Below are 13,271 nucleotides of genomic sequence, written 5' to 3' on the forward strand. Positions count from 1 at the left end.
GGGTGTCTGAGTGTCCCACTCCCACTGCTGGCTTTGCCTTCCCTGACTCCTCCTGCACAGGATCTGTCATCAGGGTAAAGCAGAGCAGCAGCAGTGGTTCACATTCCCCTTCAGCGGGGAGACAGCCATTCCCGGCCAGGCAGACGATATTGATGACAAGTGGGGGAAGGAGCAGAGAACCTTTGAGCTTTCACCACAGTAATGCACTGTCATAATAGGGGCACGCTTCAGATCAGATACAGTCAACCTCAAAAGCATAATGCCTCATGAGCCTTATAACAAGGCCCTGAGGACGGGTCACTTTAGCATCCCCACCTGAGCACACTGACTTGCTACAGGGTCTCCTGTAAACCTCACTCAGCCAGGGACCCAAATGTCTGTTTGTCCCATTGTTGGGAAACAAGGCCCTAGTTTGATCAAACAGAAATGGGGTTTGTGCAGGAAAGGCTCCATCTAATCCGTGTAGAGATCTGATCCTGATCACTGTGGTGTCCAAGCGCCTCCCGGGGTGATACAAATAGCAATAACAATCTCTTTCTTCATCCCCAGATTGGAGGGGAAATAGCTCCATTGCTTGTGTGTGCTTGGGCAGGCAGCATGGGCAAAACTCACTGAGGGAAAGCCGAGTTGGAGAAATACATTTTCTCTTAGCTTTGAGTGTAGGAGCCCTGTGCTCATCCTTAGCTCTTGTGGCAGTGAGTTCCACAGTCTAGGCCCAGCCTAGTCCTGCCGCCAGCACTCACAAGCTTCCCCCATTGGTCGGACAGTTCCATCATTCCAGTAGAACGCAGCAGTCCAGGATGCTTTGGTTGCATGTGGGGCATTCTGTGGACTCTGGAATGTGAGATAGAAGGGCATTTAATGACTTGATCAAGTTTTGAGAGAACCGGACTCCTGGTGCCTGTTCTTCGATATTCACCTTTGTCTTGTGCTTATCTCTGTCCTCGTTCCAGGTTACCCATTGGCTGACAATTTTTTAACTAGCTGATAGAGCTGGGTGCTTTCTTATCAGCCTTGTTTCGGGGATAAGGAGAAGCAGTTGCACTTGAGACTAGTAGATGAAGTTGGTGCCAAATGTGAAGCCAAGATGTTCCAGGCTTGGCAGAGCTTGTGGCCATATGAGATGGAAACGTGTAACTAAGTTTGTAGCTCCACTGCTGTTCTTCCTCTGTGAGGAACCCTCATTCTGTAACATGCTGGTCTGACATGCGGGGCTACTAGGCAGTCTGGCCACTGTGAGCTCACAACTGCTGAGACGTGTGGTGGCTAATCACGCTTTCCTTTCAGCCAGAGGGGACTCTAGGGCTGCGACAGCTCTATTAGATGTGGCCTGTCACCAGAAGGAGAATGAGGGCAGTGCAGATTCCCTGCAGCAGTAGATCCTCCCGGGCCATGGCCACTCTGATTTCCCAAGCATGGTTTTACCTTGCTTCTGGCTCCCATGATTGCTGCAAACCCTGGCAGAAGAGACCTGCATGCTGCTTATTGCAATCAGCTGCTCACACCTTTTTGCAAATCCCTTTTTGCAGAAAAGTCTGTGCATCCCTATTCCCGGAAGGCTTCTGCTGGAGTGTAGACTGTAGCAGAGGACTGGCCAGACAGCCAGACTTAGCCCAGAACCTAGGCTAAAGGAGGGAAGGCCAACTTCAGGGAGATTTAGGGGGACCTGAGAGAGAGAGAGGCAGGAGGAGGAAGCCTCTGGGATTTGATTCCTCCCATTATCTGTGGGAGGTTCTGAGCAAAGCTGCCTGGTGTGAACAAGAACCCTCTCATGGTAGATGTGCACGTAGGTTCTCGCTGCTTTGGCGCTGGAATTAGTAGGCCAGTTAGCCCAAGACACCATGTTCCTTGGGCAGGCCCAGGGTTTGTCTCTGGGGCGAGGGGCACTTCCCCAGCCACTCCAGCACAAACCCCTTGCTGTGTTTTGGAGCTAGCCCTGAAATGTTAATCGCTAAACACATGGAAATGCATGCAGCTGCCCCGGCCCTAGAGAGCCCCCACTGCTGAGGTGTAGCTCAGCTGCAGTGGCACAGCTCTTCCAGCAGGAGACACACTGGCTGTGTATGGTCCCATTTCCCAGTGGACATGCTCTCGTTCCCTGGAACAGTATCATACGTGTCCTGGGATGGTACCTTGATTAAGCCCAAGAAGGGAGATGGAGTAACCCGGAGAGTGGAGTGCATGCCGGCTCTGGCTCCTTGGCCTGTTCCCCGACCCCTCTCCCCGTGCAGTTCTGCCTCTTGTGTTCCTTGCACTCCAGGGCAGGGTTTGTTTCTTTGCTCTGAAGGGCGCTCACGTCTGCAGTTGCTATTTGACCAGGTAACTGCCCTTTATCTACCAGTCTTCAATAGCAGCTGTCCTAGCCAGAAGCCCTGAGCTGCGCGCAGACAGGCTGATAGAACTGCCTGACATCTCCATGCTGCTTAGAGCTCCCTCCACAGGTAGCTGCAAGCACCTGCGCCTTTGTGCTGTGCCTCTGAACCACAGCAGGCATGCTCAGTTCTGCCAGCCAGAGCTCTGCCGGGACAGCAGCTTGTGTCTGGGGGCAGAGGGAGCTGACCCCACACATGGAGCTAATAAGTTACTGCTGGTTATGGATGAGCGTGTTTAAAGTCAGCTTGTGCTGTAACAGAGCTGAGATCAGTGCAGGCTGCTTCCTCCTGACGAATGGTTCTGTCTGTGGAGCAATGGTCAGGGGCTCTGCAGCACATTGATTAAGGAATATAAATGGCAGTGGAGGATGTGTACAGCAGCTATAAAAGCCAAAGACAAGCTCTGTATTTGCAAAGGGTGGGACCCGCCACCATGCAGAACCCTGCGGGGGGGGGTTGTGACTTCACAAGTTGAGATGAATGTTAGTGCAAGAGGTGGTGCAGTCCTGGGACCAGGGAGGAGGGGGCCTGGGGTAGACACCATGGCATTGTTCGGTGGAGCTGTTGTTGCTCAGCGCTGAAGCTGGCTGTTCAGCAGGGGGAAGCAATGCTCATTCAGAGGAGCCAGCCAGTGCTGGGGAGCGAGAGAGCAATTGCCATTCAGGCTGGGGTGATGTCGTGCATCCTCCATCAATCTGACAGGGATCAAAGAACATGTGTAGAGCCAGCAACCCCATGGCCCTCTCTGGAGTGAGCACGGCAGCTTGGGAGGGTCCCTGCTTCTCTCACGCTGGTGCGTGGTGGGCGGGGGACGGAGCTGAGTGCGCCACCCCCAGAAGGCTAGGGCAGAGATTGAGACCATATGGGATTATCCTAACTGGTGGTGGTCCCCCAGTTCGTAGAAGGGTCTCAGAGCACTGCCCTGCGCGGGGCTATCAGTGGTGTGTGATGACATCTCGACCCATTTGTGTATCACTGTGAATTTGCAGTGGGCAACTTCCCCTCACCTCCAAACAAGGGCCTCCAGGGCGGGAGAGAAACCAGCCCTTGGGATAGGTGCCACATGCATTGCTTTGGAGAGAGTGGATGCAGTTCAGGGAAGACATGGAGTGAAAGTAAGGAGAAAGAGGGGACTGGGCATGACCCAGAGAGGCAAACATTGGCCCCTGCACTCTGGGCTCCAGCTCGCTCCCTCCCAGTGCCTCTGCATGAACCCTTGACCTGAACAGAGTTTGTGCTTCAGTTACAGGATCAGGTTTGTTGATGGCCTGCCCTTGCCTCCGTGCTGGGGAAGGGAAGCTGGAAGCACTGTGCCTGGCAGGCTGGGAATCTTGGTAGAGCCTCTGTCAGGGCCGCAGCCCGTCTGCTAGCAAAGCCCAAGGAAGGCAGTGTTGGCTCTGGGTCCTGCTGCTGCCAGCAGAGTGCAGCTGGCTGTGAGCCTGCTTGTTCACAGTTGCTGGCCCCCTCTGCTCCCAGGAGGGAGGCGGGGGATGCTAGAGATGTGCTTCCCATTAGTCTATTCCGGCTGCAGCCCAGAAAGGCCCCTTGGCTGGGCTTTACACTTGGGAGCCCTGCAGGCTTCAAACTCTGACCTCTCCCACATGGCAATAGGGCAGTCATGCAGGGCTCCAGCCTGCTCTGCTCCGCTTCTTCAGGTCACTGCCCTCATTCATCAGGGGCCCTGCTCTGATCGCTGGGCCAGCGCAGGGATGTCTCTCCTGCACAGTGTTTGGAGAAGGTACCTGTGTACGAGTGTTTCCTTAAAACATGTCATGTCACACCAGTGAGCAGAACGATCTCTTTCCTCCCAGCAGCGGCGGGAGCAATGGATGTTAATTTCCTCTCCTCTTTGCTGAAGCCCCCCCAGGATTTCTTTTCTGCGTGGTGCACAGTGCCTCCCCGCTCTCTGTGTCACGCCTGCAGAGCGAACGGATGAGTTTAGAAATGCCTGGCTCCTGAAGCAGGATAATTGAATGTGACAGGAACACACTAACTAGGAGACCTCGCTGCCTCCAGCTGATTTGCATTGCAAATGACACTTAAAAATAAAGTGATGAGATGTTTTGTTGGTTTTTTTTCCCCCTTTCTCCCCCCTCTACAGGGAAACTGGATTCAAAGATTCATCAGGGAGCAAAGAAGGGGTTAATGAAGCAGAAGGCGATTGTTTGAGCTCCCCACCCACCAGGAGCCCAGCCCAGCTGCTCTTCCTGGGGCCTTTGGGACAGAGTGGAGGTGGAAGGTTTGAAAGGCAGGTGCTTCCAGGGGGACTGAGCATTGTTAAAATATCTGACTATTGTATTCTGAGGCCATTAAAGGAGGAGAGCTTTGTGCCTCGCTCTCTACGTGCGCAGAGCCCAGCCAGTCTGGCAGCTTGGAGTTTCCTGTGTCTTAAAAGACCTCTGGTGCTTTGGCTGCAGAGGCTGGTCTGATGGCAAGCTCAATGGAGTGCTGGCATCTGGCTCCGTCTGCTGGGACACGGCACTCAAAGCATGCCCCAGACTGGGTCAGAGGATTCGGAAACAGGCCAACATCAGCCAGCAGCTCCTTGTCGCCCAGCAGGTCCGAGCTGGCTCAGCCCTGGTGGTGTCAGTATCCTCTCCCCGGGCAGCTAGGGGAAGAGAGATTGTGACTCCAGGTCCGTTGGCCAGAGCGGGTCAGGCACATCACAGCACCAGGCTCGCGGGAGTTGTGCTGCAGCTGCTCACAGAGATGCTTTGGCAGCAGTTCCTGCTGGAGCCGCCTTGGCAAGCAATGTGCTCTGTTATAGCAGGAGATGTACTGGTCAAAAAGGAGCGAAGCAGGATGGGGCTGAATGTCATAAAGCTGAGCTGAGCGCCCTCCCCGAGCCCCATCCCTGCCTCTGCAGAGTGCAGGCCAGAGGAGGAGGGGTGGGAGGGGAAAGGTGAACTCAATGCTCTACCCCCTCTTGCTCAGAGCTTTATTTGCGAAGCTGCTTCCCTGAGCGGTTAGTAGCAGCTCTTGGCGTCTTCAGCAGCTGGGCAGCCTTCAGTCTGTGCTCCGTTTTTATTCCAACCAGCTGCCTGCCCGTGAGAGCTGGCTCCCATCCAGTAGCTGTGCGCGTGACTTGGAAAAAACCACCCCCTGTGTTAGGAATCAGATTGATTTCCCCTGTCTTTAATCCTTCATATTCAGCGTCTCTGTGCAGTGACATGCCTGTGCGTTGGTGCTCACTGGGCTGTGTGCCTGCTGTGCTGCGTCGCTTCAGGCACCAGTTCGACACGGCCTAAGCGTTACTGATTCCCAGCCGAACCCACCCCGCCCCCTCCCCCACATTCCAACGACGACAGCGCTAACCCGGAGCGATGTCACTTGGCACCACCATGCTGGGCAGAGCGGCAAATCCCCAGAGAGGCACGCCACAGCCCCAAGGTTAGATGCTCTCAGTTCATTATGCAGATAATGGTTAAGTTGCCCTGACCCTGCTGCCCTGTTTGTCTATTACCACAACACACTGGGAGCCAGGAGGACTTGGAGCATTCTCAGCAGAAGGCCCAGCGCATCACTTCAGTATTCCAGAGGTGAGCAGCCAGAGCCATAGGCATTCTCAGCTAGAAGGAAATTAGCTCAGGCGACACGCAAATGCCATCCTCGGCCTCGGTGCCATCTCCTGGCTTGTCCTTTGCTGGGTTTGTGTCGTGCGTGTCACTCTGTCTCTGAGCTTCTGTCTCTGGTCGATATGGATTCAAGTACATGTAGATCTCAGCCAGGGTGGTGCTGGCTCTGAGGTTACTGAAGAGAAGCTGCCATTCCCTAGGACAGGGAGAAACAAGGGGGGGTTAATCCCTTCCTTCCTCAGCTGGTCTTGCCCAGCCTGTAAAATTCCCCCTTCCCATCCTGGCCTCGCTCACCTATTGGTAAAATTCCCTCCAGCTGGACTTTGGCCGCAGGCCCTGCCCCCTGACCTGGCAGCCCTGCACCCTCATGCTAACTGCTTTTTGGTAACTGTTTCTCCTCCGGTGGCAGCTATTGCCTCCACTCCAATCAGGGCCCCGGTCTGCTGGGTGCTGCCCAAACCTCACCTGCTAAGTGCCCCAAAGTATCTGCGCTCTAAGATTAAGCCAAACATCTCCAGTGACTGCAGATACCTGAGCTGGAGGCGGAGCAGGGGATCAGAGGCGTTGAGAGGCAGTTGCTCCGTAGTGATTGGGGATAGACAGCTGATGGGGCTGTGAAAGGAGGAGAGACTCACCTATGCTGGCTGAGATTCAGACTGCTCTGGGGGCAGATGCAGGAGATCTGGGGCCCTGCAGCCCCCTGCGCTGGCTCTGTGGGTGTATGTGGTTACTAAAGCTATCACCAGGTGGTGTGGTGCTGCCAGAACAGACCTAGACCAGCCCCCAGTGGAGGACCTGCTGGGCAGCTCAGGCGTTGGTGAAGCAGTTTGGGAGACTATTCGGGGCAGCAGGATTACTCCATGGGGAGCAGCAGAGCAGGCCCCGCTGCTGCTCTGGCTTATGCTGCTGCCCACTGTGCTTGCCATTTATGCGTCCTTGAGTCTAGCGTTAAAGGTGTCAAATAGCCTCCCCGCTGGCTGTGCAGGGCTCTGGCCCCTATCCCTGGCTCTAGCTTGGGCAGGTCATGTGGTCTCTGGGTGCCTCTGCTTTCCTGTTTGTAAAGTGGGGCTAGTGCCCCATTCGGGTGGGGGAAGGCTCAGTGGGCTAGCGAGGGGTCTCACAAACCAAGGGGAGCCTGCCCACCCTCCAGCCTGCGGCCCCAGCTGCACTAGAGTAGTGATGGGCATGGGCTGCAGAACTGGGGTGCAGTGTGGACAGGCCGGTTTGCACCCCGTGAAGCTCTGGGCTCCCCAAGGCACTGACAGGGGCTAGCTTGTGCCCAGGGTGGGCATGGGGCCCTTGCCTTGGGCCTCAGTCTGTGCTGGCCTTTTAACCATCCCTTGGGCATGTCCAGCATGGGTTGATGCTGCAGCTGTGTTGGGTGTCGGGCTTGGCCTGGTCCCTGCTCACCCACTCTCTGGATCTGCGGATTTGGCTAATGTGCCCAGTTACACCCCCAGCCATCCCATAGCAAGGATCTGATCTGCCCCTGCCCCGCTATTGCCCTACAGGACTGTGCAAACTCCTCCAAGAGGCAGTGCTCTGCCCTGATTTCCCCACCCCTGACTGGGCGAGCACCTGGTCCCATCTGTACTTCACCAGCCTCTCACACAATCTCTACTAGCACCATGCCTGTGGCCGACTGAGTGTTACCTGGCAGCCAGCAAGTTCCCCCACAGCACAGCCTGCCTGCCCATCCCCAGCTCCTTGGTGAGGGCAGAAAGGGAGCCAAAACTGGCACAAGGTTTGGGGGCGCTGCCTGGGGATGCGGTGCTGCTCATGGTGCTTCCGTGCAAGCAGCCTAGGCTCTCGCTCCCATCCAGTGCCCCCAGGTTCTGACTCCTGAGCGGTGGCTGAATTTCGGTGTTGAAGGAAGTGAGCCTTGTCTAGGCGTGTAATGTGCATGCCAGGCCACCCCATCCAGCCCCAGTGCAGGAAGTTAGAACAGAGCTGGGCACTATGACTGCAAAGGCTGAACGGTACTCGGGGAATGGAGCTAAGATTCCCAGCCCTTCTCCTTCCCAAGGCCCCTCTCAGTGTGTGTTGGATGCTGGCCCCCCATCTCCCCATACGTACAGAGCCATGTGCCGCCAGCAGCCTGTTCTCTCTCAGCTCCCCTGGGGCCGTGGGAGATCCAGGTGAGACACCTCTTGGGACCAGCTTCTGCTCTGTCCCACTGAGTGCCCCCAGCCTGGAGCTGGCAGAGGCAGTGGAACAAATCAGAGCGCAGGACACAGAGCGTTCCTTGGATCTCTTCCTGGATTTGTTTGCCTTAGTCACAGCCCTCCACTGCCCCAGGGAGCTTGGCTAACTGGGAGATCAGGGTCTTTCCATCTTCAGGACTGAATTATCCTTATCTCCCTCCTGCACCCACTCCCCCGGCTGCCATCTCCCCACTCCCCCATCCCTTCTCCAATCTCAGCCATGCAAGAGCCTTCTCCTCTGCTGCTCTCCAGAGCAGTCTCCTTGAGCGCAGAGCCTTAGCGGCTCTCCCCCTTGTTTCAAATCTGCCTTGCAAGGCAGCGCTCGCTCCCTCACAAAGTCCCTCCCACAAGTTAATTTATTCATGATGTCATTCATTTCCCCATGTTTTACACCGCACATGATCTTGTCTGAAGTCAGCTTGGCTCCAGTTTGTGTGAAAGACCCTATACTGAATAAAGTGCCTTTGCCTTCCTTGTTACTGGTGGTGTTGTGGGAGTTGTGGTGCTCTAGCATTTAGACAACCCCAGCTGTGCTCAGCGACTCCTTGTGCCAGACCCTCCCTGGCCTCAAACGCTTACAGTCTCAAGAGACAGGGTGAGAGGAAAATGCCCAGAAATGGGAGGTGACGTGTCTAAGATCACACAAGAGATCAGTAGCAGAGCTCAAGTAGGCTGTAGGTCACATGACTCCCAGTCCACTGACCTATCCACTAGAGTGACCATGCTGCCTCTAACTCCTTATTGGGATTCCAGTGGTGCCCAGATATCTGTCTGGCCTCTGGGCTCCACTGTTATCTCATAGCCAAAGGGACAAGCTCCAGGCTGGGTGGTAGCCTTCTAAGACCGCATAGGCTGCTTGCCCGTTCTTATTTTATTGACCAGCTACTGTGCTATTGCAATCAATGCAACCCCTCTGAGCTGGCGCGTACCCATTTCCTGCTGCCACAGTCCCTCACCCCATTGGCCTTCGACATTACAAGCCAGTGCTTTAGAGAGTGGATTGGGGGTAAAAGGCCTTTGGGTGTGTTGGCAAAGAAAGACGAAGCCAAAGTGAGAGAGAGCAGATATCAGGTTCTGCTAAGCCGTGGGCCTGGCACCAGCCCCTGTAAGAAAGACCCCTGGGACAAGAAGATCAAGGAGCCCCTGTGAGGTGAAATTAACTCAAGGCACTAGACTGACTCCCTGGAGCAAGTGAGACCGTGGGAGGCACAGTCCACTACCACTTCCTCTTCTAGCGCTTTCCATCTATTGATTTCAAACTGCTTTACAAATGGGGAAACTGAAGCACAGAGCAGGAAAGTGGCTTGCCCAGGCTCACCCAGCACGCTAATGCAACAGCCAGGAGTTGAACCCAGGCCAGGGCCCTACTCACTAAACCACATCGTCTCCTCAACAAAATTGCCTCATGGCTGCTAGCAGTCACTGCTGAAGTGCTGCCTTGTGCCATGGTGCTAAATAAGATGTAGAAGAGGAGCCAATCTTTCCCCCAAAGCTTACAGGCTCCGCGGATGGCCAGCACAAAATACACTGCCAGCCCCAGGGACAGACTGGACTGAGGGAGAAGGGCTCCCTGGTGTGAGAAGGGGCTGCAGCAGGGAAGGCAATGCTCCAAAACTTTGGCAAGCTGAAGTACTGGCAATCAGAGCACAGTGTGTGCCTGGAGCGGGGGGAGGAGGAAGAGTGTGATGCCTAAGGACATCTTGTTTGTATCAGGCTGCTGAGCTTTCCTGAGGGGCTCACCTGCCCTGGGGGCCCTGCTCCGCCTCAGGGGTCAGCAGGGATAAAAGTCCAAAGAGACTGAGTAACCCTCTGGCTGAGGTTACAGCAACCCTTGGGTGCTATGAGCATCATCCCAATCACCTTGTCTCCCCCACATAACCAGGGAGCCACTGATTTCTTGTGCCTGGGCTCCTCCCCTTGGGGAAGGCTGGCGAGAAGCCAGGTCGTTCAGGAGCCCCAAGAGGATGGGAAATTGTTTCCTTCCCAGCTGTCCCCCAGTGGTCCTGTGGCGAGTGTGGGCTGGGGCTCACAATTGGAGAACTCGGCGATGGTGTGTGTGGAGCCCTTGGGTGACTGGCCATGTTTGAGTCCCCTCCTCAAGGGAGAGCAGGCCGGTCCCATTGGGCTGGCACTGAGCCCCCAGGGGTTGCACCCCTGGGGCATCAGCACACATGGGCTGTGCAGTACTCCTAGAGCAGAGAAGGGGCCTTCTGTTTGAACCAGACACACAGTCCACCAACCTGCACAGCTATCACTCCTCTGGCTGCTCCCCACGCCCCCCAGCTAGCCATCCTGCACTTTGCCAGCATTGAAAGTGCATTGGAGAGGGCCCCGTAGATCTAGCAGGCCTTTGAATGGAGCCTTGGCACCACAAACGTCACCCCCAGATTGCTCCCCCTTACCCGGCCTGCATGTTTAAAATCTCCCTGCGCTCATCTCCTTGACGTTTCTGGGGCACTGAGTGGGCCCTTTGCAGATGCAGGACAGTGGAGTTAACCCCTTGGGTGCTGGGACCCGCTGCACCCTGTCACCACGGTGTCCATTGTTCCATTTCTCAGTTTTGCCTGGGGCACCCACTGTTTAGCAAAACATACATGAAGAAAAGGGGCATTGCCACATACACACACACATCTGTAGGCCATGTGTCGGCCAGCTGAGGGGGCCTGGCCCAACGGGGCCTTGCACTGGAGTGCCCTCTCCACAGGGCTGCTGCCCCAGCTCAGTGTATAGGCTGAAGCCATTGGCATCACAGCCTGTCAGTCCAGCCCATCTGCCAGGGAGAGGGCGCTCTGAGTGCCACCTGCCTGCTCTGAGTCAAAGCACCCACATCCCGGCTGGAGCCGGCGGGTCTCTGTGGAGAGCAGATGAATCCGAGGAGAGGCCAAGGATGATGATTCCACTTCACAGCGGTGAATGAAGCCAGCTCATGGAGCGCCCCTAAGTGCAGAGAATTATGCAGGGCTCGGCGAGAATGGGCAGCGCCGTCTGCTCCCATTGGCATCCCTGTCACCCCCGGGCTCCAGCCTGCAGCGCGGCTCCGAGGGAGGCAACTGTATGAGAGCAGAACAACACAGCTGCAGGGGAAGAGCAGCGAGGCTGCACATCTCACCTGATACCTACTGCAGCAGAGCCGGGTGTGTATGGGGTGTCCGTGTGAGTCTGCCTATCAGCATGTCTCTGTCCTCTCTGGGTCTGGCTGCGTGGCTCTACCTGCCTGCAAGCAAGTGTGTGTCACTTTTCCCCGAATGCACAAGTGTCTGCAGATCTATGACAGGCTCGGCTTGCTTCTGGGTGGGTTCATTTTTGTGTGGCCAGGTTGTTAGCCTGACTCAGTACCGTGCCAGGAGCCTGGTGGGGGCAGCTGTTAGCCTGGCTCCTGCTCTGCACCCTGTCTGGCCTGCGTGGTCCTACCAGGAGTTATATCTCCAGTTGCATAGAATCCTCAGCGCACACAAGCCATCCCATGGCAAGGTGGAGTCCCTGGGGAAAGGCTCTGCCACTGACTGGGCTGCATTGCACAGCTCAGCACACTGTAGCCTCTGGAAGACAGAGGCAGCTCTGGTGGTTTGGCCAGGTCATGTGGTAGATGCACAAAGGGCGTCTTACAGTACATCCCACCTGGAGGGGAGAGATGGTGACTCAGTGAGGATGGGAAAGCCTGCTGCCACATGCTCCAGGAATTGGTGTGGGGCAGTTCTCTGGCCTCTCTTATACCGGGGAACACAATAGTCCCTTCCAGCCTTGGAATCTGGGAATATGCTCCTTAGGATGGAGTCAAACAGCTTGTTCTGGGAGGACTGGGTTGCCCAAGTGCTGCACCCCATGTGTGTCTGCCTGTGTGTGTGTCTCTATGCCTGCCCCCAAAAGTGTGTGTCTGCCTCTGTCTGCCTGTGTGTGCATCTCTCTCTCTCTCTCTCTCTCTCTCTCTCTTTCTTGGTCTTTGCATGTCTCTGGCTGAGGTGGGTCAGAATGACCGGTTTTGCCCCAGGGCGCTGGTGCATGGAGCGCAGCCTGGTGAGTGACTGGCTCGCCCCCAAGATGGGCACTGCATGCAGGGCCATGGAGGACCTGTCCCTGGGCCTTTCTAGGGCTGCGGCTGGAGCCACTGACGGAGCAGGAGGGTGACCAGCCTGGCCTGGGAGCCTGCAGAGGGAGTGCACAGCCCCCCCAGCTGTGTCTGACCCGTGCCTTGCTGCTGGCCCAGCACTCGCTTTCCCCTCCACCTCTTCAGGGACCCTTTATCGCTAGTGCTGCTGTGAGAGCACGAGCAAGCCCCGCTGCCACCACATTCTGGGAGAAAACAAGCTGAGCAGGGGAGGTTTGCAGATCAGCCTATAAATTACTCCTGCTGCGCGCACGGCTGCAGGTGCTTACTCGGCAGCTCTGATCTCGCTGGCCCTGCTGAGATCCCCCCTTCCCTCCCGCTAGGTCACCTCACTCCACTGCGCACTCTGACAGCTAGTGATTGTTTTCAGCCCGGCACTACGCTGCCTTTCCCTGTGGCCTGGGTTTGAGCAGAAGCCCGCCAGGCTGCTCCCTTCCCAGCAGCAGCTCCCCCTGCTCCTGCCAGCGAGAACCGAGCCACCCTTCCCACCCTCTGCTCACCCTGCCAGAAGTGTCATCGCGCCACTGATCTCTGCCTGCCCCAGCGATGGGCACGGGACTGGGGCAGGGCACTGGCTGGCACAGCCAAGGGCTTAGTCTGGGGAGGGTGGGAGGCGGTCCAGGGAGAAAGTCCTATTATAGCCCATGTGTTCTGTACCAAATAGACCATTAAAAACATGGCTTGGGGGCTGGGCCAGTGGCCCCGAGGATGGGGGGAAGGAACACTTGGCATCTCAGCCCCATGCTCCTGCCACGTGACTGTCCCCCAGCGAGCCTCCCAGGCTGCGTAGAGAGTCTTGGGGAGCGGCGCTCATACTAGCACACTCAGAATAGCTCTGTGCACTTAGTGGCAGCAGCCGTGGCTCAGGCAAGCCACCCAAGCTCGGAGCCAGCGGATAGGTGGGCTTAAGCTCAGGGGACTAGCCTGAGCCTCTGCCTGAGCTGCTGCTGTTAATGCTCTAGTGTGAGCCCTGCTAGTGCGAGTCTGGCTACTTGGGCTGGGAGGCTTACTGCCA

At 56.4% G+C, this 13,271-nt stretch overlaps 1 protein-coding gene across 2 annotated transcripts in view; it reads left to right on the forward strand.

The window, feature by feature from the left end:
• Positions 1–4,736, forward strand: part of TRIP4 (thyroid hormone receptor interactor 4) — a 48,759-nt gene extending 44,023 nt beyond the window's left edge. For both annotated transcript variants that reach the window (XM_034783317.1, XM_034783320.1), the window contains one exon: positions 4,474–4,736. In XM_034783317.1, the coding sequence (XP_034639208.1) occupies positions 4,474–4,541 (68 nt within the window). In that variant the 3' untranslated portion in view covers positions 4,542–4,736. The remainder of the gene's footprint in view (positions 1–4,473) is intronic.
• Positions 4,737–13,271: the final 8,535 nt, after the last annotated feature.

Source organism: Trachemys scripta, chromosome 10 (assembly GCF_013100865.1).
Source record: "Trachemys scripta elegans isolate TJP31775 chromosome 10, CAS_Tse_1.0, whole genome shotgun sequence".
NCBI lineage: Eukaryota > Metazoa > Chordata > Testudines > Emydidae > Trachemys > Trachemys scripta.